Source organism: Chamaea fasciata, unplaced genomic scaffold, assembly GCF_029207755.1.
Source record: "Chamaea fasciata isolate MVZ Bird 193981 ecotype frontalis unplaced genomic scaffold, bChaFas1.0.hap1 SCAF_2, whole genome shotgun sequence".
In the NCBI taxonomy this organism is placed as follows: domain Eukaryota; kingdom Metazoa; phylum Chordata; class Aves; order Passeriformes; family Sylviidae; genus Chamaea; species Chamaea fasciata.
In genome coordinates this window covers 53,905,172-53,927,903 of record NW_027094087.1, presented here as the reverse complement: position 1 = coordinate 53,927,903, position 22,732 = coordinate 53,905,172, and the positions used below count along the sequence as shown (strand labels likewise).

Sequence of the window (22,732 nt, the reverse complement as noted above, 5' to 3'; positions counted from 1 at the left end):
GATATCCAGAGGTTTTGCTAAATCTCCAGAAATAGATTCCATCCTATTCAAAGTTTAAAATTGTGAGATTCCTTTCTAAAGTCGGAATAAGACTTTTAACCCAGGATCAAGGCCCTCTCTGAAAAGCTGTATTTAAAACTATAAAGAAGCAGGAAAAAAGTAATTACAAATGAGATAGAAGGAGCCAAGAAGTTTTAACAGACAAGCAGGACAAATAAAGCATCCTATTTGAGACCAAATAAAGCATCCTGGAAAGCTCGGGCACTATGAATAGACATGAATTTGCTTTATTATGAATTTATCACATTCACCTAGTGACAGTGGTGCAATCTGATTTATTTCCCAGATCTTGTAAGTTTCACTGCTTGATACTTTATAGTTGAAAAACATCAGGAGAGAGGGTCTTGCCAAGAACATCAGAGTGAAAAACTGAAAGCCTCTGTCAAGGCCATGAGCTCAGAGGGTAGGAAATTTCCAAGAAGAGATTTATCAGGAGCTTAAAAAGCATCCTAGTACCTGTGGAGAAAATCGCCCTGAGCTTTCCAGAACACTTTTCCCTCCAGACAGGAGGGAAAAGCCCACTTTTTGGTATGGTAGATGAGTAAACAGGTTTAGCTGAAGAATCAGCCAAGGTCAGAGCAAAAAAACTGACTTTGAAGCAAAGAGAGAATAATCCTTCAGTGGTGTCTACGTTGCCTTACATTGCACATCTTACAGATGGTGAATTCTCTCTGCATCGCTTGTCTGCAGGAGTACTCATCATGGTTGTCTCTGAACAAACTGTAGGTTGCTAAGGGCATCCTCAGGCATATCTAACAACACTGCACCCATCTGCAATATGAACAGGTTATTCCATCTCTCCTCCCAGTCACACAGAAAAGACAATCCAGGGTCCTTCCCTGAAGGTTATCCGGTGTATCTCCTGCAAGGATTCTGACATCTGTCCTAGCAAACAGGCCTTTAATATGTGCACTCTCAGGTCTGGATAGGTGCAGTTTTCTACAGAATACAGTTTGAACATTAATCACTAACTCACCATCTCTTCTCAACCAGGGAAGGCTGGTAGGTGAAAGACTCAATGAAAGCAAAAGGATTTGCTTTGCAAAAATGATCTTTCACATGTGGAGCACCTTGCCACAGATGCTGCAAATGATGAAAATTTACATGGGCTCAAGAGGAGTCTTGGTAGGTTGAAGAAGAGAAACATGAAGAGGATTAATAAATACACAGAAGCCACCTCTGCCTTGAGAAGTCACTGAGCCACAGATGGCTGTAGAATAGTAGTCAGAAACCCTGTCACGATTTCTTGCCTATTGTATTCCAGACATCCATTCTGGACCTCCAGGTACTATCCTAGATGGGTAAGGAACAGATACTTTTATATTCTTCTGATTCAGGGACCCCCAGGATTGAGCACACCCAGAAGTTTAATCGAAGCTAAAGCACAATTCATCTTCACCCACCTATGTACTGCCCAAGGTTACTTAAAGTGTTAATGACAAAGCTACAAATAAAACAGAATTGTCTCAGCACCTTCACTCATTCCAATGACTCAGTCCTGTCTGTACACACCAAAGAAATAATTAACCAGCAATGAAGACAGCACACCTGTAGTACAGCTCTAATTTGTCCTATCGCTCTTGCACACACCATTATTCTTTCTATATGTAAATGTGATCAGAGGTGATTTACATTTCAACATAAAAACTACATATAACACTTTGCCTTATTTCCATTAATAATGCTTATGAAGCCATATTACAGCAAGCAATGATTTATGGTAAAAGAGAGCCATTTAATGGAAGCATGTGGTTTCAAGGAAATAATTCTGCTAAAATAAAAGCAAGGAAACAGTTGACAATGTTACATTTTCAGTATCAGTGTTCAAGGTTAACAACCAGCTGCTTAAATGCAAGAGAAGAAAAATCTTTCAAGTTCAAGTTTCAGCCAGGTTGCTGGCAGGACTTGGTGTCATGCACTGCTGTCACATTCCACCCAGCTTCTGAATGCCATCTTTGCAATGTAAAGTATTTAAATATAATCCTTACATCTTCCAGTTCATACTTCTGCTAAGCAAATGCAAATATACTGTAAATTCCACAGCTAGGGAACCATGTGTATGAAATTCTCAGGAAGATGGATGTTTTCTGCTTGTGTAGCTGCTTTTCAATAAGCTGTAATACACTCTGTGCTTTTCTAACCTGCTTTCCCTATGAGTGCTTTTCTTAGGGAACAGCTGTGTAGTTATTTAAATCTGACATAAATCTGGCCTGTCTCTAACATGGTTAGTCCCACCATTCTTGTTCCCAGCTGCTCTGACTCACTGCCTCCCTCAGTTATGTACCTGAGCTGTAAATTGCATCAGGGAACACAGCTTGCTTTACAAAGTAATCTCTCTCCCAGTTTGCTGAGTCAGGTTTGGCTTTGTGCTGTTTAATCTGATCGAACTCTGTCCCATCCCTTCCCTGTGCCACCCACAGCATGCTAGAAAACAGCTTAATGAAAAAAAAAAAAAAAGTTTTTCTTTTTTTAATCCAGATCAGCTCACACATACAGTTAATTCAATAACAGTGCCATTCAATAACACTTCAATCAATAACAGTGTTAGCATAAGCAATGAGGGATTGGAACATAAGGAACAGCTGCCTCTTTTCCAGTAGCTGCTGGACACATGTTTGTTTAAATACACTGTTTTGGCTGTTTGTTGCACAGAAGTACTTTCTCAGATGAAATATTAATAAACAAGTTTACAATAACTTGTTTATTAATATTTGCATATACTAATTAATAATACCCATTATTAATATAAGAATTGATGATAATAATATTTTATATATCAGTTAGATAATTATCTGTTATTAATTATTATAATTTAGTAATAATTACTATTTAATATTTAATTAAATTATTAGTACTTGACTATTTATATTAATAATAAGTATTTATTAATTTACTTCTAAATTAATGTTATTAGTTTACAAGTGCACATAAATCATAATCTTGCAAGCTTTTCAACATATTACTGTGGCAGAGGATTTTGCTACTTTCTCATTCTTGGTTTATTCCCATATCTTTCTTCTGTGGATGTCTGCTCACCACCAAACTCAGAAAAACAGCCTATATCTACTTCATGATCTGCAAAACCTGGCTGCATAGGCATGTCCTAAATAAATCCTAGAATGAAACCAATTGGAACAGATTCAGTCAACAAAATGCTTATTTTCATACCGTATTCTTTATATTAATGATCACAAATGTAAAGTGAAAAAATTGAAACAAATCTAAACATCTGCATACAACCAGATTTCAAAACCTTAGCAAAAAATTAGCCATTTTAAAGTTTTGTAAAAGGGTAATACTTCTCATCTTTGTTGTGATCAAGAGGATGGTAGACAGGAAGGGAAAATCTTAGCGTACTGACAAAATAAAAATGTATTGTTTGTAAAAACATACTTCTTATACTGTACATCATCATCTTCATATAATATTTTCATTGAACTGTATCCTGCAAATATAGTAAACAACATAATGACCATGTGAAATTCTTTTTTTTTTTTTTTTGGTATTTAAAAATAAATCAGTAGAATGACAGTGACTCACTCTCAAGACTTGTTACTAAATGCTGTTTGGTAAAAGGTACAGGAAAATGGTGTACACAGAAAGTAGAATATTTTCATTGTTCAGGTAAATGACTCTGTGGGGTTTTAACGGATTGGACCAAAATGAGCTTCGTGGGTGAGAAGGAGTGTTTGATCTGGCTTTTTTAAGATCACTGTCTTCTTAAAATGTAAATACAGAAGTGATATAACTGATACGTCTGGTGTTTCACCTGGAGATTAGGATACTCCAGCTGTACTGGGGAGACAGATACAAATGAATGAGCTTGGTTTATGAAGAACCTTGTTAGCTTGGCAATTTGCCCAAGATTATTTAACACTGTTATTATTGCTATTATTTTCTAACGTCAGTGATTCAGGGTATGGGCTGACATCACAGTTACGCAGCAGAGCCAAACACTGTCAAACGGGCAACCTTGCTTCTAGCATGCCCAGCTATTCGCTCCTGACATGCCCTTCATGCCGACACTGGGACCCATCTGATGCTGTATTGAGCCACTTCAGGCAGTTAAACCCCAGAAAACTCATCCCAGAAAACGTGACTGAGTTTCAGCCAGTTTGGCCCTGTGACCTTCATATGTAAATAAAACCATTTGCACATAGATATTTTAAAACCTTACCAACAAAAATCCCAAAACCAACCAAATAAAAAGAGAAACCCAAAACCAATTTGAAAGGTCTGCAAATAAAAAACTCCTCTCTCTTTTGTGATCAATAGCCTGAAGAAGGGGAAAATCTGACAAACTTTACAGTTGTGTATAAAGAAAATGAAAGCTTGTATCTTGTATTCTACATATCTCTGTAATTTATAAAAATGTGAGGATGAAGGTAAGTATTTGCCAGCAGAAACTGTTATTTCTTCTTTATCAGTCAGGAACTGTTGCTCCGCCTGTGGAGCTCTGTTCAGCTAAGCTTGTAGTTTCCTTTTTAAATAATTCCAACGTGACGCTTCAGAGCTAGACTTCACAGACCAGAAACTGTGGGCTAACCAAAGAAGGGCCACTTTTAAAATTCCGAACGAATCTGCAGTCAATGACCGACTGGCTCCCTGACCTTCAAAAACCGAGTCGTATCTTTTTAGTTTTCAGCTGCCCCCCATTCGCACAAACGCCTTTTCTGTTCCCGGTGACCTCTCAAGTCCCTGCGCATTCAGAGGCGAGGAACCCAAGCCAAACTGCAGGACACGGCACTCCTCCTCGAGCCTGCCTTGGAACCTTGCCACCACGCGCATCTTGCGCGCTCCGGACACATCCCCCTGCCAAGGGCCTCCCAAAACCCGGCATCCCAAGCCCTGATTGGAGGACCCGCGCCCGCCCGCCCCCGGCGGGACGGAGCCTCGCCGAGCGCCCGGGGCTGCCATGGGCGGGGAGGCTGTGCAGCCGCGGCGGCCCGGGGTCGGCGTGGGGGTGGTGGTCACCAGCGCCGCGCACCCCAACTGCATCCTCCTGGGCAAGCGGAAAGGCGCGCTGGGCGCCGGCACCTACCAGCTCCCCGGAGGCCACCTGGAGTTCGGGTAGGAGCCCCACGTCCTCCCTCCCCGCCCTGGCCTTCCTTGCCCCGCCGTGCCCTGAGGCGGCTGTGCCTTGCCTTCCCTTGCCCGCCCTCAGGGAGAGCCTGGCGGAGTGCGCGGCGCGGGAGACGCTGGAGGAGGCGGCGCTGCGGCTGCGCCACGTGCGGTTCGCGTCGGCCGTGAACGCGGTGTGCGCGTCCCAGCACTACCACTATGTCACCGTGCTCATGAAGGGCGAGGCCGAGCCCGGCGCCGAGCCGCGCAACCAGGAGCCCGACAAGAACGAGGGTGAGTAATGATCTAGTTCTAAGCCACGTGCCGCGGGCAGGGACACCTCCCATGTGTCCCACTAGATCAGGTGGCTCCAAGCTCCATCCAGCCTGGCCTTGAAGGCTCCCAGGGATGGAGCAACCACAGCTTCTTTTGGAAACAAAAAAGCTGCTCAGGCAAAATGACTGTATGCAACAGAGAATGTGTCTTTGTATTCTGTATGATCTATCTAGACTCGCAGAGGAAGAATTGTTATATCACAGAAACAAAGAATATCCTGAGTTGGAAGGGACCCCCAAGCATCATTAAATACCATTCCTGGCCCTGCACGGGGCAACCTCAGGAATCTAACCTTGTGGCTGAGAAGGTTGTCCAAACAATCCTTGAGCTCTGTCAGGCTGCACTATGGAAGCTATTCCAGTGCCCCACCACCTCTTCCTAACATCCAGCCTAAACTTCCCCTGCCACAGCTTTATGCTGTTTCCTTGGATCATGTCTTAACTCTATACTCTGATCTTTTTTTTTTTTTTTCTTTTTTCTCCTGCAGGCTGGGAATGGGTCAAATGGGATGAATTTCCTCCAGCAGATCAACTGTTCTGGGCCTTATGCTGTTTACGAGAGCAAGGTTACAATCCCTTTACAGAAGAGTTCGATCATCTCAAGGGGTACACGGGAAGTCACCAATTAGAGTAAAAGCAAATTGTATGTTATGTAACAAACTAAAGGATGGACCTGCTTTTTTTGGTGTGGAAGAAAAAAAGATATAAGAAGAACATGCTAACTTTCCCGTATTTCAAACGACAGTTGTCTCTCATTCCAGACCCATTTCTAGGTTTTGTAGTTAACAATTAACGTTTGCTTTTACAGGAAACTCAGTGTTTTATCTGGTTAATCTTCATATTGATGACCAGCCATTTGGAAGTCAGCACTAGCCAGGGAAGCTTACTCAATTAATAGCAGTTGCAGCAAAACTTACTCATTTAAATCTGCCTTCCTGCAATTATTGGACCAATTTTAAAAGTTAGCCTTGTCTCTTAGCTTCAGTTATGAAGCTACTGTCATGAACAAAAGTTTCATTTAGTAGACAATGCCTTTTTTTCCCGCAGACAGCAGTATATACTTGAAAATCAAAAGAGTATTATAAATGTGAAAAGATTGTCATGACTTATTGCAGGGAATCAAAATTCCCTGACCCTTCTTGCTAGTTGCTTTCATAACAGAGTTCTGTTCAGAGCCTCAGGTACACTGAATTTATCTATAGAAATGACTCAGATCTCTGCAATTGATCTGAATTTGTTACTGAACTCTTGGAATAGAGAGGTGCCTACACTCTACCATTTGTGCGAGGCTGACACAAATCTCATTTATAGGTGTAGTTCCATGGCAAAAATGTGGCTAAAAAGGGTTGTCAGTATTACACAGCACAGATAGGTGTAATTCTGTCTGACTGGCTATTGAGATTTGGTAAAATGGTGAATTCTCAGTTTGATTAAATAACCAAGTTGTTAGTGAATGAAATTATAGTACCCAACTACATACAAAACCAAGGAGTTCATATTTTTAATTTTTCTAGAATCTGTTAACTAATTTTGATTATTTCCAGCTGTAGTCACTAAGATATCAGCAATTAATTTTAGGATATAACTTTTAAAGGAATTACTAATTGGATCTTTTTTCCCTTGTCAGGGCTCTTTTATAGCACATCTCTTATCTATTTCCTTTACATATACTCACTCTACAAAAATGTTGTAAGATATCTTTAATTTCTTTTGAATAAAACACAGGCACAATACTGAGGGAGTAAGATCGCCTGAAATTATGAAATGACTTCTCAGTTCTTAAAAGAAATCAACTTGAAGGGCTTAAAGCTCTTCCTCACTTCGTACATACATTTTTTTAAATGGAGATGGCTCTTCCTGCTGAGAAACAGAGTGATGAGCCATAAGGATGCTACTGCCCCTGGCAATCCTCCTGCTTAGAGTTTGAAGTATTAATTATGTGCAACTTTTCTTAGGACAGACGCCCGTTCTCTGAAGTAAAGAAGTAACATTACACATCAGTCTTGAAACAGGAAATACCACCAAAAATTCCTTTGCTACTGTACCTTTGTAAAAAAGCTTATTTTTCTATTCAGAAGTGGAGATTTGCTTCCTGAAAGCAACCTTATGTACACTGAAAATTATTTTGTTCAGCTGTCAACAGAGAAGCTGTAGGAAGAGTTGACAGATGTCCTGCCCATCTGTCACAAAGAATAACGAAGAATAGAAATTAAATTATTTAGTATTACTTTAAATTTTAGAGAACATCTAGGTCCTGATGAGAGAACAGGGACTGCTGTAAAATGGTCTGTCCTGCAATAAATACTTCCTTGGCATATTTTGTTAATGGTTATATTCATTGTGAATACACAAGTAGACACCGAAATGAGGACACAAAGAGTATCTCCATATGTCAGCATTTCTGTATCCTTTCTAAATGGACCAATTAAAAGACCACAGTGCATTACTGCAACCAGCTGTCAGCAATCCCCAACTTCAAAAACTTTGTCTGTATGTATCACACATTTATACTTCCCACCCCTCCAAATGTGGTTCTCAGGCGATTTTAGCTTCCATGACTCAGTCCTTTCAACTAAGTCTTTACTTTGATTTTTAGTACTTTTTCTAGATAGGAAAATCTATTATGTACATATCTAAGCCACTGAATAACAGAACACTGTTACCATATCATGGGTCACTAAACTGCTTGTAACTGACAGAATTCACCTAAAATGGCATTACAGTTAGCCAGCATTGAGAAACATACTCCTGAACTGTACATAGTTTGGAGCACTCATGCAAGGAGACTGATTAGGGTGCATCTAATACCCAGAGTTCGATTTTATGCCAATTGAACAGTGGGCAGAGCTTTTGCCTTACCTATTTCTTAGATGTAATACATTGGTCCCATTGAATCCTTTACTAGAGTACCTAGTAACCCAGGAAAAGAAGTGGTCATTGCTTCAGTTCCCTCTTACGTCTGGAAACAATCACCCACCTCCACAGTATTTCAGTTGGTGAATTACTTGATACAGCCATAGAAGAGTTTTGGGTAGACTGTAACACTACACTTCCCGTGAGTATTACATATTTTTGTATTTTGTTTCAAGAATGTCCTTCTAAATTAGAAGATAAAAGAGACTGGTGAACTGTGTCTGTGTGATGTGTTAGGAGCATTTAGAAAGAAAATACCAATCCCATTATACAAAGCATTAAGAAACTCCATTTTGTAATATTGTGTATGATTCTGATCACACATGTTTTAAGACAAAAACTAGTGTGAGCTAGAAAAGGGATAGGCAAGGTTTAGTAGACAGGGCACATGTATTGGGATTAATGTGAATTAAAGAGGAAAGACATTGGAGATAAGCAGCCAAGAGGAAAACGTGATGCTGAATAAAGGTTACAATATGTACGCATATGAATAACTTTAGACTGTGAAAGAGGTGACAGTTTAATAACTCTGAAAATATTTCTAGAAGGAACAGCTGAGACAAAACCAAATTCCCCATTTCTCTGAAAACAAAAGCCACTGCCCCATATTATGTGATTGAATGTGACTTAAGTCCTACTTTCTACATCCTTATGGGGGGATTTATACATGTTGGTCCCAGGTGGCAGCATTACTGGCAGCAATGTTTGAAAGATTACTTGAGCAAAGGAGGAATTACCTGATGCATGAGATACTTCCTGTGAGAAATCTACAAAATGGAAGAGGGAAGAGAATTGTGATCTGTACTGCAGGAAGCCATGCTGCAGGACAGAATCCTGTAACTGCCAGGAGCAACAGGTCACATGAGTCTTCGAAGTTTTATCAGAGGGTTATGTAAGAGAAAAGCAGCTGTCATAAAATGACTCCTTAGGCAAAACAGAACAAGGAAAAGAAACCCAAGGGAAGTGCCTTTGAAAAGACAAAGTAACATTGCAGCTGATGCAGGAAATGCAACTGCTGAAGTAAACAAATCAGCAGATGAAAAAATTATAGATGACAAGAACAAAAAAATCCTTGAGCACTTTAACCTGAAAGGAGCAAAGCCTGCAGCATGCCCCAGAGTGTGTCACCTCCAAGGTCCCAGGACACTTTACCAAGTATTTGGGACAGCCTCGTGGGTGAGCACTTGCTGCCTCAGGGTCTGCCCAACTTTGTACCTGGAAGGGTTCACCTGAAAAGGAAGGACAGGCTTTCCACTTCTGACTCCTCCTCAGCTGCTTCTAATGCTGACTGGGCATTTTGCATAGGGGAAAATGAAGTACAAATTTCTGAAACTCAATCAGAATTCAACCATATACTCGGATAAAATGTGCTGAGCATTGAAGTTACATGGCAACTCACCTAAGATTCAAGTTTAGAAAATTGAAGTTAGATCAAAGTTGAGTTTATTTATGACAAATCATTCATTATATATTACAATAATTACAAACTCTTTTATTACACCTTATTGCCATAATTTTGTTCTTGATACACAGATGATCAAGAACATGGATTTAGGCAGTAACAAAAAAAAGATACTAAAATTACAAACTTCGTGTTTCATTTCTGTGGCATAGAAAAGGCTATCATCAAAAGAGTAAAGTTACTAACAAACATACAAGGGGATTCCCCTTACACCTTTTTTTCCCAGGAACTTATGTCATCTAATGTATAGTAAATACATATATATAAATATATATTTACACATCTCCTGCAAACATAAATTTACACAATCACTGAAAATCTGACATCTCTCCCCCAGCAGACAGCTCTCAGACATTCCTCCCAGCTCCCAGAACATCTAATAGGAAAAAAACAATTCTGTAGTCCATGGTTTTAAATTAGTCACCCTATTTCTGAGCCAGCTGTTATCTTCTCCCTACACAGGGCTGCTGGTGTAACAAAAGGATTTGCAGTTTGTGACAAACAGCATCTAACCTACCTTCACCACAGGAAAGGTCTACTAGGGATACCCCCTCATACCTAGTCTGAGTCACTGCTGCTGCTTGAGGAGTCTGTTGACATAACTTCTACATCATCTTCATTCTCTTTATTGTGTCCTGGAGGTTCCAGCATGAAGTCATTACTATGATTAGGAGGTAGCATGTTCATTGACATATCAGTTGACTGCCAAGGATACTGAGGAGCAAGCACATCTGGAGAAAAAGGCATAATCAAGAAAACTTTCAGTTCTGTATATTGACAAATTCAACAAGACAGCTCAACCAGAACTTCAATTTAAAATCAAAACAAATCTTGAAATCCTTTGGACAGATTAAACTCTCCAGTAACAGCTGGAAAACATCTCATGATGAAGGAATTCTGTAATGTAAAAGTCTGCTCTGCCAGAGAAGCCCATTTATGTAGGTGGCTCTTGATAACTCATATACTCAGTACAGAGCTTTTCATCTTCAAAGCACAGTTTGAACTGATTTAGCACTCACAGCTACTTGGAGTAATGAAAATTATCACGGTCTGTCAGTATACAAAAACAGATTAAAATATTAGATAAAAAATAATTCAGGCAAACCATAAAAATTCAGAGAAAAAGAAAAATTTATCCAAATATGCCTGAAAACCTTTATCTGATCAAGCTCTGAATGGAAGCCAGTGTTTTACATTGTGTGGCCATGCCTCAGTGCTAGAACCAGTCTGCTATTAAAACAGGCTGAATGTGTGTGCTAAGCAGCCCCAAAGTTTGGAGTCTACCAAGCAGCCCAGCAACTGGTCTGCACATTCACTAAGAACTCAGTAACTGGACATCTCTGCAGGAGTCTCCAAAAGGACTAGATCCCATAATTAGCATTCTCAGGACATACCTCCACGCACCAACAGATTCAGCATCCCTACACAAAATGCTCAGGCAGCTTCAACTGTCTTCTAAATCAATGTTTCCCTCCTACCTTGACAGTCTAGTTATGTGAGGGTTTAACCTGACAGAGGAGCCCAAGACTCAAATAAGAACTTTACTGGAGGAGTTTAAATCCCACATTCTCCAGCTTCTCAAGGAAAATTCCTAAAATTCCTGAAAATTCCTTTCAGTTTTTATAGAGACAGCACTCAAAAGTAAGTGGATCAAGTCTGCATCCTCTAAGGCAAAGGAGCCAGCCAGAACGGGCTCTACCAAAACATAAACAAATTAATGCTCAAACTCCATTAGGAAGTCACAACCTTAACATTTCCTCTGACCATATTTCAAAAGAACAGAAAAGTTACATGGGCCAATCCTCAGCATTTCCCTGGTGGGATGCTAATGAACAGACGCAGTGTCCTACTCCCATTCAGCTCACTGACCCGTTTTATCTGAGGCCCGAGGTTTACAAAGTGAGATGATGCAGAATTTCAAGGCACTCCCTAAGAGGTGACAACAGGATTAGACAGATGATTGGAAACACAAAATCCAAATTTACTATTTCTTCAATGGAGTCACAAGAGGGGTTTTTTTAACAAATTCAGCATGATTTTTGAAAACAAGCTTTCCATAATGCCTGATAGTGGTTTAACAGATAAGTAAGAACTGTTCCATATCTCCTATGAAGCCAAACTGAGACTTTTTCCACCATTTAGTCTAACCACGGTAGATCAATGCTGAGTAGGTACAGAACAACTAAACTCTTGATTCAATTACTGTAATTTATTGCTAAATTCAATTTTTGCAGGAAGGAATGAATCCCACTGAAGTCAATGGAAATGCCCATTTCACAAAGCAATTAAGGGATTAAAGCTTGTATCCCACACTCAATGTATTATCTCAGCAGTTGTCCCTTGCCATGTCTTTTAAATCCAGAACTTCTAAGCATAGACTCAAAGAAAGGTAGGGAATGGCAATAAACCACCTTTCTTCCAAATACAGCTTTCATAATTCCATGCTTTGTCATCACCACTAAGCAAAAGCTGCTCTGAAAGTACTTCTTTCTAATATATCTGGAAATCAATTATTTATTTATTTTAATATCTGAACGTAACTGAGTTTTGTTTATATTGACTTAGCTGCAGTGTCTGCAGTTTAGCATGAAATTTTAAAAAAAATGCAATTTCTAATTACCTTTCTTTACCAGGTCTTCACTGCTAGGGAAAAACATTAACCACAATTTTCATTGCTTTACCTCTGATTTTTCTTTGCTAAGGGAAATGTGTAACTGCCGTGAATCTAAAAGCAATAAAGAAAAACAAAACAAATCTGAGTTTCACTTACCTGGCAGTCTGCCTGCTGCAAGTGCATCCCCTGGTAAGTGTCCATTGACTCCATTGGTGGATGGGTTGTTCATCTGACCCAAGAGACCACTTCTCATTTCCAGATCTGTAGGATATGGCCTACGTGGGTCCCCTTTAAGAAAAAAAAGAATGCTTTGAAATATTTAACAGTTGTCTTGCAGACATTAGCTTTAGCTTCAGAGCCTAGTTTAATGACCAAAAACCTCCATATTTTGGTTGCTTGGATAAGCAACAATCATCACACCTGTTTTATTAAAATCCAAGTTTGTCTTTCACTTAGACTTTCTTTGTTCATTCAAACTTCACAGAAAAAGCGTATTTAAAAGCCTCCCAACAACCCAAAGCAACTAAAATCAAAAAAACGCCATCCTATTTAAAAGATATCTTTGCTCTTCCTGCTCTTTCACAGCTGAACATCAAGGACAGGAATTGAATCACATTTTCATTTTGGACAAAGAGCATAGTACCCTAAATTGAAACATGTCACAGTAGAAGTTCTGCTTCTGACTCCATTGTTTACTAACATTCTCTAAAGGAATATTGTAAGGGGCAAGAGGGAACACAACCAAATACATAAAAAAGCCTTTAGCATACTTGGCTTTGACTTACAATCGGGGTAAACATTAAGGGGGAAAAACGCAAACAAAGGAGAACAGAGGTAGCCAGTCTGTTAGTGAAAGCAGACAGTTTCATAACCTTTTGGAGACGTGTGTAAAATCCACAGGACTTTAGATTTCCATTTTTGCTGAAATATTACATAAAACAGCTGAAAAAATTATTACTCTAATAAACCCCAGTGATTATCGCCATATAAAAACATTGTAAGACCAGATATTAACCGTGATTTATTATTAAAAAACAAATCTACTGTCATAAACACAACAGTTACCTGGTACCCATGTCAGAGGGGCACAAACAGCATTGCTAGCACTGATCCTATGGGCGTATTTAATTATTTCTTCAGAGGAAATGGCACCTGGAAGAACAGAAAAAAATGCTGCTGCATTCTCAAGAGATTGCATCATTTAATCATTTCAGAATATTGGCCACCAATATCTAAAAGACTGGAAATGTGATTTTGCCAAACATTAAGAGCCTGGTTCAAATGCAATGACTGTTTGGAAGATCGTCAGACTACACAAAGATTAGCTTTGCACTGAACTGATTTTACACAAACAAGTACAAAATACCTTCAATATCAATGGTTCTCCAACCTCACGAAAAACACAAACAGTCTCTCAAACAAGTGTACTTGACAAGCACAAAAAAAAATTCTAAAACTTCAGCTCCTGCTTTATTATAGAATTTTCTGTTACAAAGAAATTTTTTTATTAGTTTAGTAATTGTAGACTGTACCCAGAGGAGTCTTTCCGAATATGTGCCTGTACCAGATTAATAGAAACTTTATTGAATTCCTTGATTTTCTAGGTGAAAGAAGCAAAATTACAAAAGACACTGAAAAAAAAACCAACCCCCCAAAAAAAAACCCCAACCTGAAGAAGATGCCTCCCTGCCCCCCCACCAAAAAAACCCAAAAAAAAACCAAAAAACCCCCCCCAAAAAAAAAGAGTTTAGCTTGGTAAGTGCCACAGAATGGCAGGAATTGCTAAAATTACAATCTAGTATCACCAGCTAGTCAGTCTTTCAAATACAGTGCATATACACACAAACATTCTCTCCCTTTTCTTAGCAAACTTCCTGAGGCAGTTACTTAAGTAATCAGATACACTATTATCAGTTCAAGAAGACTGCTGAGACACTTTCATATTAAAATATGAAAACATTAAAATATGCAACAAAAAAAAAATTCAATCCTGCCGTTATTCTGAGGAAATGGTTATAGTCTCATAATGAAATGGAAATTTGTTTACACACAAAGCATCTGAAATCTGTGATAGCGGAATTAAAAAGAAAAGGGCCCAATTTGAGCTCACTAACAGCTTTCTTGAGAGCTGCATTTATGTAGTATGTACAATCATGGATACTCACCTTTTCGTGCTTTTTCAATTGATTTCAGTTTTTCCTTTGCTTGATAAACAGCTGTTGCCTAGTTGTAAAAAATAAATCCCCACAAAGTAAACCAAACCTTCAATGCATCTTTAATTGATAAACGTGTACATAAAGTCAGCTCTGTGAATAAACCCTTCCATTTAATTGCATTTTGAAAGAGAAACTTCCGTGAACATTTTCAAAATACACAGAAATAAAGTAGGTTTAGAAGAAAATTAGCATTACAAAAAAAAGCCACTTAATACCATGATAACTAAACAGTGTTTGACTACTGAGAAAAAACCCAAACCACTAGGCTCTTATGAAGTTTTAAATATTTAAATCTTCTCAAACTAACACAACACCACTTTGCCCAGAACCACCTTTTCTACAAGAAGATGCTCAAAAGCAAACACATCATTATGAACTTACCAGTATGTGCTCTGCTTCTTTTAGCTGTTTCTGCAGCTGCTGAATGTCATTATCCCGCTTTTCTACTACCTTTTCTAAAAGCTGCATTTCATGATGGATTTTTCCCTGATCAACTGCCAACTTCATTAGTTCTTGAAATTCTCCATCTCTCTGAATCAGCAGTTCCAGGATCTATTGAACAACAGTTTTGTAGAACTTTTAATTTGGCTAGAGTAACAACACAGCCTCAGTGATGCTACAAAGAAGAGCAAATGGCATCCATAGGTGCATTTTTGTTTGAATGAAAAACAAAACAAAATTTCTTCCTGTTTGCAGAAACAGCCTATAAGGCACATAAAAAATGAATAAACAACAGGAGAACCAATAATGCCTTTGTAGCAGGGCCAAAGCCCCATCCTGACCACTAGCTTGAATACAGGCAAGAATAAAGGGAGAAAACAAGAACAAACAAAAGAATGGAAAAAAATTAGAAGTAAAGCACTATGCTTGCCCAAAGAATCATAATTCAGAAAGTCAGCTTACCTGGCTCTCCTCTCCTGGTTGTGGAAGCTTCTGGTTTCTTGAAATTGCCAAAATTTCAATTAGTTCCCTGAAAGGAGAACTCAGTTTGCAAAATTTTCTAAGACATTATAACATCAAGTCACCCAAAAATTACCAGTATTACTGGTATCATTACAAAAGTATTCATGGACCTGAGCATTTTATATTTTATAGTACAGTGTAGGCAGGGATTTTTCAACCAAGAAAGCACTTTTTTTTCTTTGTTATTTGAGCTCATGAAGCCCTCATGTATTTGAACTCAAGGAATGTGTTAAGTTCCTGTTAAACCATAAAAGACATAAGCAGAAGCTGAGAGAAGAAACAGCATAATGAAGTACACCCATACCCTTCTTCTACTACCTTTGTTTATTGCAAGAGGGTCTTCCCTGTTTTACTTCTCTACTCTTCTCCATTTTCCCCCAATATACTTGTAGTTTAGAGCAATTAAGTCTACACTTTCAAATACCTACAGAGTCTGTTATGGAACCACTTTTACAAGTATTTCAACAATGGTGTATTAGCTGTGCATCAAGCACTCACACAAAAATAAAAAACCACCCTGGTAATATTCTGGAGCTAGGCTAGAAGTGCTTCTCAAACAGACCTCTTGATCACTCCTCCAGATATCCAGATACTCTGCCACTGTTCTGAAAAGCCAGCAAGAACCCCTGGGGTACCATGATGCAAAAAGGCATTTTCTCTAAATTTAGCCAAGTTATTTGGCTTCTAAAGCTATGAATGGCAATCCAACCTTATGCAGGAGTAACTGTCTATCTGGAGACACTGTCCCTGGAATTACTGACTCTTTGCTTGGTCCAGCGTAAGCAGATCAGTGGGGTGTGTGAGTAATACAGCAGTGGGGACAAAAATGTCTTTAAAAAACCCCAGTAAAGCTCTAATCTTGGTCCATGTCTCTTGGTCACTCCTGAACACTAAAGCTGCCACTAAAGCTTTATTCTACCTGACCAACACTGAGCAGTAGCAAATAAAATCCATTTTAGGCAGGTCAGCTACCACCATTAAGGATGATGTCATGGAGTGCTGTAATTCTACCCTGTGTCAGCCAGATAGATGTAGTTTCAGATGTAGGTTCAGAACTATAGAAAGGCTACACATTAGACATGTGGCTAAATTTTTGCCCCTACCACCAAAACACTATTGTGACTGAGAAAGGCCTGGCCCCAGGGTGCTGCAACACTTTGCTGATCAACAGAAAGATTAATTAAATGCTGCTGAGCGTTGCCCTGGGTTCATTGCGGTAGAACACTAGTTCCAGCATCCAAAAAAAAAAAAAATTAAAAAAAAAAAAGTAATTTAGACGAAGAATTTGTTTTCCTTTTTTCCACGAACACACGTTCTCTGGCAATCCTTATGTCACAATAAATCTGTGACTGAGGATAAAGCTTAACCAGACAAGAAGAGCAACTCACCAATAGTTTATCCTACTCTTGGTAATCACTGAGCGAGCAAGCGACAAGGACAGCACAGGTTATTCACTGAGGTGTGGAAAATAATTAGCAACTATCTGAACTTCACTGCCAGCTGTGCCTCCACGACCTGGTTGACAACCTGGATGGCGATGACCAGCCTGGACTCCAGACCGCGGACTAAGTATCTGAGCATTTCTAGCACTCTGAAGACGAGCTCTACAGCCTGCTTGGAGTGGATGTAGCACTAATACAGGCAATGACCAGAACAGCTTATGTCATGCAACACCATCTACATATTTCTGACTCAAGCATAATTTTTAGTGACTAATAAAATGCCTAAAATCAGCGTGTGAGTGTGCACTTCACAGGAAACGCAGGTGTCAACCAAGTGAGAAAGGCAAGTGGGAGAAAAAGGAAGCGCTCTTCTCTCCGTAAATGGGAGGCGAAGCACGACCGATGCTTTCCCACTGGGATGAGCGCCGGGAAGCACTGCGCAGGGCCAGCCCCTCTCCCGCAGAGCCGGCCTGAGGACGGCGAGAGAGCAGGGAAACGTGCGACCGAGCCGGGTCGGGCCGGCGATTCGGTCGGGCCGGGCCCCTCCCATCCCAGCCTCAGGGGCTCCCGCTCCGCCCGCCGGAGGCTCCGCGCACGGAGCGCGCCGGGAGCCCTCACCCCGCCCCCGGTGCCCCGCCGCCACCCGCGGCCGACGGGGGGCCGAGCGCGGTACCTGGCCAAGAGCTCGAGATCCTCCAGCGCCGCCAGGAGCCGGTCCCGGGTGCTGCTTCGCTCCCCGCCTCCCCCGCCCGCCGTTGCTCCGGCCCCGGCCCCGGCCCCGGCCCCGGCTCCTGCCGCCGCCGCCGCCGCCGCCGCCATCGCCATCCGGGCGCGGGCCCGAGCGGGAACCGCCCCCGTGCGGAGCGGCGGGCGCGCGGCAGCGCCCCCGGCGGCGGAGGGGCGAGCAGCAGCCGCGGGGCGGAGGGCGGATCCCTTCCCGCCGGCTCTCGGGAGGCGGCCGGGGGCGGGGAGGCGGCGGGGCCGGGCGGGGCTCGTCCCGGGGGCAAGGGGGTGAGGGGAAAGGAGTTCCCGTCTGTGTCGTGGAGAGCGTCTGTCAGAGCCCTGTCTGGGGACCCCGTCGCTGCGCGGGGATCTGCGCTTGCTGCTCTTTGACTCACAGAGTCGGTGAGGTTGGAAAAGACCACTGAGATCATGGAGTCTGAACAGCACCACGTCAGCTAGGCCAAGGCACTGAGGGCCGCGTCCAGTCTTTCCTTAAGCACCTCCAGGGATGGTGACTCCACCTCCTCCCTGGGCAGTCCATTCCAATGTTTAACCACCCTTTCTGCGAAGAAAATCTTCGTGACATGCAACTTAAACTTCGCCTGCTGCAGCTGAGGGCTGTGACCTCTCGTCCTCCTTGTCCGGGAGAAGAGGTCAGCCCCCACCTGGCTACAACCATTCCAACTGGAATGCATTTGTGGGGTCCAAGGGTCCAAGAGCCTCCAGACGACCCGGATGTATGCTAAAGACACAGAAAATAGACAGGAGGTGAAGTGTGTGCAACTGAGTTACATCTTCAGGGGTTTAACTCAATTTTTGCGAGTCTTGGTGTCCAAAAATCCCTCAGGTGCCTTTGATCAGATGGAGGATTTCTCACAATCTCAGAAAGAGTCAGGTTGGGACCACACAGGGTCATCTGGTCTAACCTCCCTGCTCAAGCAGGGTTGTCCTAGAGCACACTGCACAGGATTGCATCCAGAGGGTTCTTGATATCTCTAGTGAGGGAGACTCCATAACCTCTCTAGGCAGTCTGTTCTAGCGCATGGTCACCCACACGGTGACAAAGTTCATCCTAATGTTCAAGTGGAGCTTCTTGTGCATCAGTGTCTGCCCATTGCCTTTTGTCCTATTGCTTGACACCACTGAAAGGCACCAGGCTCCATCCTCTGACACCTCACCTTTAAACATTAACATATGGTGTTTTACTGACCACCAAAGAAGGTTAAGTGCCTGATACTGAAAGCATAACAAAACCCTGAGTTTTAAATCAGACCAAGACCAGGGTTTTACGTGAGCTAGCTGTCCCACACATGACCAGCAGAAACACTGCCCTCCTGACGCTGCCTGTGCAGACCTGTGTGTCCATGAAGGCTGAAGGCAGCTTGGTGTCCATCACGGCCTTCTACACACAATGTCTGGAGCAGGTAATAGGTGCAAATCCTGCCCCAAACCCTGCCAGTAGTTGAGTTATAATTAAAAAGTACTGCTGTGTTGTGGGGTTTTTTTTAATGCTGCTCTATATGGGCTGGTGAAACAGGCCTCTCCTTCTGGGTGGAGTCACAGTGAAACCAGTGGAATTTTTTATATTCATGAAAGTTTCAGTAATGTTGAAAGACCCTGAGGGGCCAGGGTGGAGAGAAGATGAGGGAGTACAGCGTGAGAGCTAATCTGGGGCCAGGGTTCATTAACCAGGGCAAGCACTGCCACAGAACAACAGGGAGCCCCAGACCCCGTGTCCTGCTGTCAGCAGGCAGCTGCCAGTAAACAGCGATTTTCTTCTTCCCTGATTAGCGTGAACAATAACATCCCTGACTGCTCTGGTATTTACTCTGTTACCTTCTGCAATAAGTATGTTCCTGAGAAATTTGCATTTATTTAAAGAAGAAAAAAAAGGCAAGAAACTCATTAGTCAGTAATTCTTTGAACTTCGATTTAAATTAGCAATTCAACATTCTGAGATTTGTGATAAAGCAATGAGATTTGGCAACTCTGAGAAAAAAACTTCGCCAACAGGAGTTATTTAAAATTCCTTTGCAACGCCCAACAACCCTCAACATTCTGATTGTAAATAGTTTGGGAATTCTGTTTAAACTGCATAGCAGATAAAATCTCATCAAATAGTTCTGCCTTTTAAATAACTTTTTCTTGCGCTTTTTTTCCCCCTCTTCTATTTCCTTGCTTTTGTTCAGGGAAAGATGTAATCACTGATGGTGTCTGGTTGTGCATCCAGTTCACTGATTTGTTAGTGTCTGTATGGGTGCATAAATAGAAAGAAATAGCGACCTCGAAAACAAAGCAGTCCTTCCACTAAATCATTTTCTTCCTCATACTCATTTTGACATCTGAATTATTTAGACTTGAAGTACTTCTGCAATATTTCAGGGCAATAATGCTGATTTCACTTGAGCTGAAAGCTTGCAGCATTAATAGGACACCCAGAGTTGACAGGTGTGAATATTGGTTATAGGAGATTTTTGTAGCCTGATTTTTCATTCTCCTTGTGCCCAGGAGCTTGTTCCCTCTCTTCCTCTTGACAGCAGTACTACTCCCACCCAACCAGGCCAATACCACCCATCTTTCACTGGAGCAGCCACCCTTCTCTCCCTACTTCTCAAATGTCTGTCCCTCTTCCAGGCAACATGGACAACTCTCTGCTTTCTACTTCCCAGTCCTTTCCTTGTCCTTGCCCTGGCAATGCAGCCATAGCTGGAGAATGCAGTGGAATAGGCAGAGACTTAATTGTGCTCATGCCTCTGTGTGGGAGGACAGGGTGAGACCAGAGGTATCAGGGAATGCCTGCCTGTGCCAAGACACAGAAAGTCATTCAGACCATGTCACAGGGGTCATCTCCTTCAGGGCAAAGGGAAAGGCTGGGTAAAATGGGCTCATGCCCCAAACTTGTCCCATGGGCTGATTACTTTAGGACTGAGTGAATAATTTGCTGAATAGACTTCTGAAGCATTTGCCTATAAAAACAACAGAGCCTCTGTTCCTCCAGTGTTGGTTCCTCTGTTACCTCGGTTCTTCAGTGCTTTTCGCCCTCTTTCCCCTGGGGTAAACTTTTTTCATAGTTGTGTTGGTTTTGAGCCAGACCTGCTTCTTTAAAGATCATGCCTCTCCTGAATAACTAAGCATTGTTCCCAATTTCTTCCAGTAGTCTGAGAACATTTTAGTTTGTGTGGCCATACATGGATCTTTGCACAGTGAGTTTATTAGACATTTCAGAGCTCTTTCATTTCAGATTGTCTATTCAATGGCATACTGAATGTATTGTTAAGAACCTGCTAGCACAAGCAAAAATAGCTTTTTTTATCTTGTTCAGTTGAGTCTTGTCTCTTCCTGAATGGGCCTTGAAGTGATGATCTGCAGAGCAACCCAATTCCTCCTAGACAGGTCTAGGAGCAGCTGATCTGTTCTAATAGTTCACCAAGGCCAAGAAACTGAGATGTTGCTAACTTCTTATGTCCTAGCTGGAGATTTTCACCTGCCCTTAGCTTCTCCTTGGTGTTTGCCATATGGTCCATGAGCCACTTCAACTCATAACCAGACTGAAGAATATTCAATTTGGGAGAGGGTGTTCATTTCCTTCTGCGTTAGAGAGTGAACTCTAACCTCATCATATGGAACCATGCCACAGAGTGTGGCTTTGGTTACAACTAATGTCATGGGACTAGTGCTGAAAAGTGAAGACTTCCCCTTCTCTTATTTGTAATTCAGAGCAATTCCGACCTAGGATTCCTCTAGTGCAAAACCTTTTCTTCCAACATAACGTTGTAATTCCTTAACTTCAGGTATTCCTACCTTTCTTTCCATGAACTAGAGGATCACTTTAGAACATGGAATCTGAGTTGTAGACAATCTCTCCTAAGAAGCCCAAAGCAGGTCTGTGCTTCAGTTAAAATCTGATTTTTCTGGGCTACAGTGCTTTTCAGCTGTCTTCTAATTTATAGATTCCAGACAGTAGACATCAAGTGTTCAGTTGGCAACAGCTGAGTTTATCACACTCTAGTATAATAACGAAAAATACTGACTACAGAAGATACATAACTTCTGAAGGCTCTCAGGATCATGTGTGATAAAGCATTGCAAGCACTACAAATAAAAAGACAGGAGGATAAGCAAGGAGAGCAAGACGGGAAAAGGACGGAACAAATACTCATTTCCACTTCCCCTAGATAATGTAAAAATAAAATCTTTTCTGTCAAACATCATCTAAAATAGAAAGCAAACATCTTGAGTGCTGTTTGGAAGGATTTCACAGCTGTACTTTGGTCTGTGAAGATGAGAATAAATGTCCCTCATTTATCAAGATGTCTTTGCACCATTAATATTTTGAAAAGTGTCTGATAAATCATCTATTTCTTATTGCTATTTAGAAAGAAATCTATGTTTCCCAGCTCGCTTATGTCGGATAGTGATTTTAGACCAAGAGATAAGAAAGGAAATGAAAAAGGTGTCCTGCTTAACTGGTGTAATTTTAGAACAGGTTATAGATGAGATAAAAGTAGATATTACTATGAGCCAAAATTTATTTGGGGGGGGGGGGGGGGGAGGGGGGAAGGCGTGTGAAACACTTGTACATATGGCCAAAACCACAGTTTGGTATGCCATTCCAGACTGTTTCAGCACAGAATTAGCTCTGCTTTGAGCTATATTAAACTTGAGTTACACTGATTTCTTCTGGTGTAAATTTGGGCACAGAGCCCTTAAGACAGGAAGTAACTCAGGCAGAAAGCAGTCCTTGCTTTCAGTCTGCTGGAGGGCTTGTGGGGACCAGTGCTGGCCTATGAAGTAGGAGGTGTTGAGTGGGAAAGAGAACCAAAATTGGCCCTGGATAGTAAGGGGAGGGAAAGGAAAGAAAGAAAGAGAGAGAGAGAGAGAGAGAGAGAAGGAGAGGAGAGGAGAGGAGAGGAGAGGAGAGGAGAGGGAGAGGAGAGAGGAGA

General features: G+C 41.5%; 2 protein-coding genes across 2 annotated transcripts; one reads left to right on the top strand and one right to left on the bottom strand.

Annotated features, from left to right (window-relative positions):
* Positions 1–4,952: 4,952 nt before the first annotated feature.
* On the top strand, positions 4,953–9,142 carry NUDT15 (nudix hydrolase 15). The gene is made up of 3 exons (XM_066176169.1): positions 4,953–5,130; positions 5,225–5,415; positions 5,945–9,142. The coding sequence occupies exons 1-3, from the start codon at positions 4,976–4,978 to the stop codon at positions 6,088–6,090; spliced, it is 492 nt and encodes a 163-aa protein (XP_066032266.1). The 5' UTR covers positions 4,953–4,975; the 3' UTR covers positions 6,091–9,142.
* Positions 9,143–9,788: 646 nt separating this feature from the next.
* On the bottom strand, positions 9,789–17,891 carry MED4 (mediator complex subunit 4). Its single transcript, XM_066176167.1, has 7 exons — positions 17,740–17,891; positions 15,565–15,631; positions 15,043–15,213; positions 14,611–14,668; positions 13,511–13,597; positions 12,602–12,733; positions 9,789–10,562 (listed from the first exon to the last, which is right to left on the bottom strand). The coding sequence occupies exons 1-7, from the start codon at positions 17,889–17,891 to the stop codon at positions 10,390–10,392; spliced, it is 840 nt and encodes a 279-aa protein (XP_066032264.1). The 3' UTR covers positions 9,789–10,389.
* Positions 17,892–22,732: the final 4,841 nt, after the last annotated feature.

Bases quoted from the DNA above. Each gene is read 5' to 3' on its own strand.
- NUDT15 (XM_066176169.1), top strand. From the start codon at position 4,976: ATGGGCGGGGAGGCTGTGCAGCCGCGGCGGCCCGGGGTCGGCGTGGGG. The intron at 5,131-5,224 runs GTAGGAGCCCCA...GCCCGCCCTCAG, and splicing joins GGAGGCCACCTGGAGTTCGG to GGAGAGCCTGGCGGAGTGCG. The intron at 5,416-5,944 runs GTGAGTAATGAT...TTTCTCCTGCAG, and splicing joins GGAGCCCGACAAGAACGAGG to GCTGGGAATGGGTCAAATGG.
- MED4 (XM_066176167.1), bottom strand. From the start codon at position 17,891: ATGGCGATGGCGGCGGCGGCGGCGGCGGCGGCAGGAGCCGGGGCCGGG. The intron at 15,632-17,739 runs GTACCGCGCTCG...TTCTCCTTTCAG, and splicing joins GATCTCGAGCTCTTGGCCAG to GGAACTAATTGAAATTTTGG. The intron at 15,214-15,564 runs GTAAGCTGACTT...GTTGTTCAATAG, and splicing joins AACCAGGAGAGGAGAGCCAG to ATCCTGGAACTGCTGATTCA.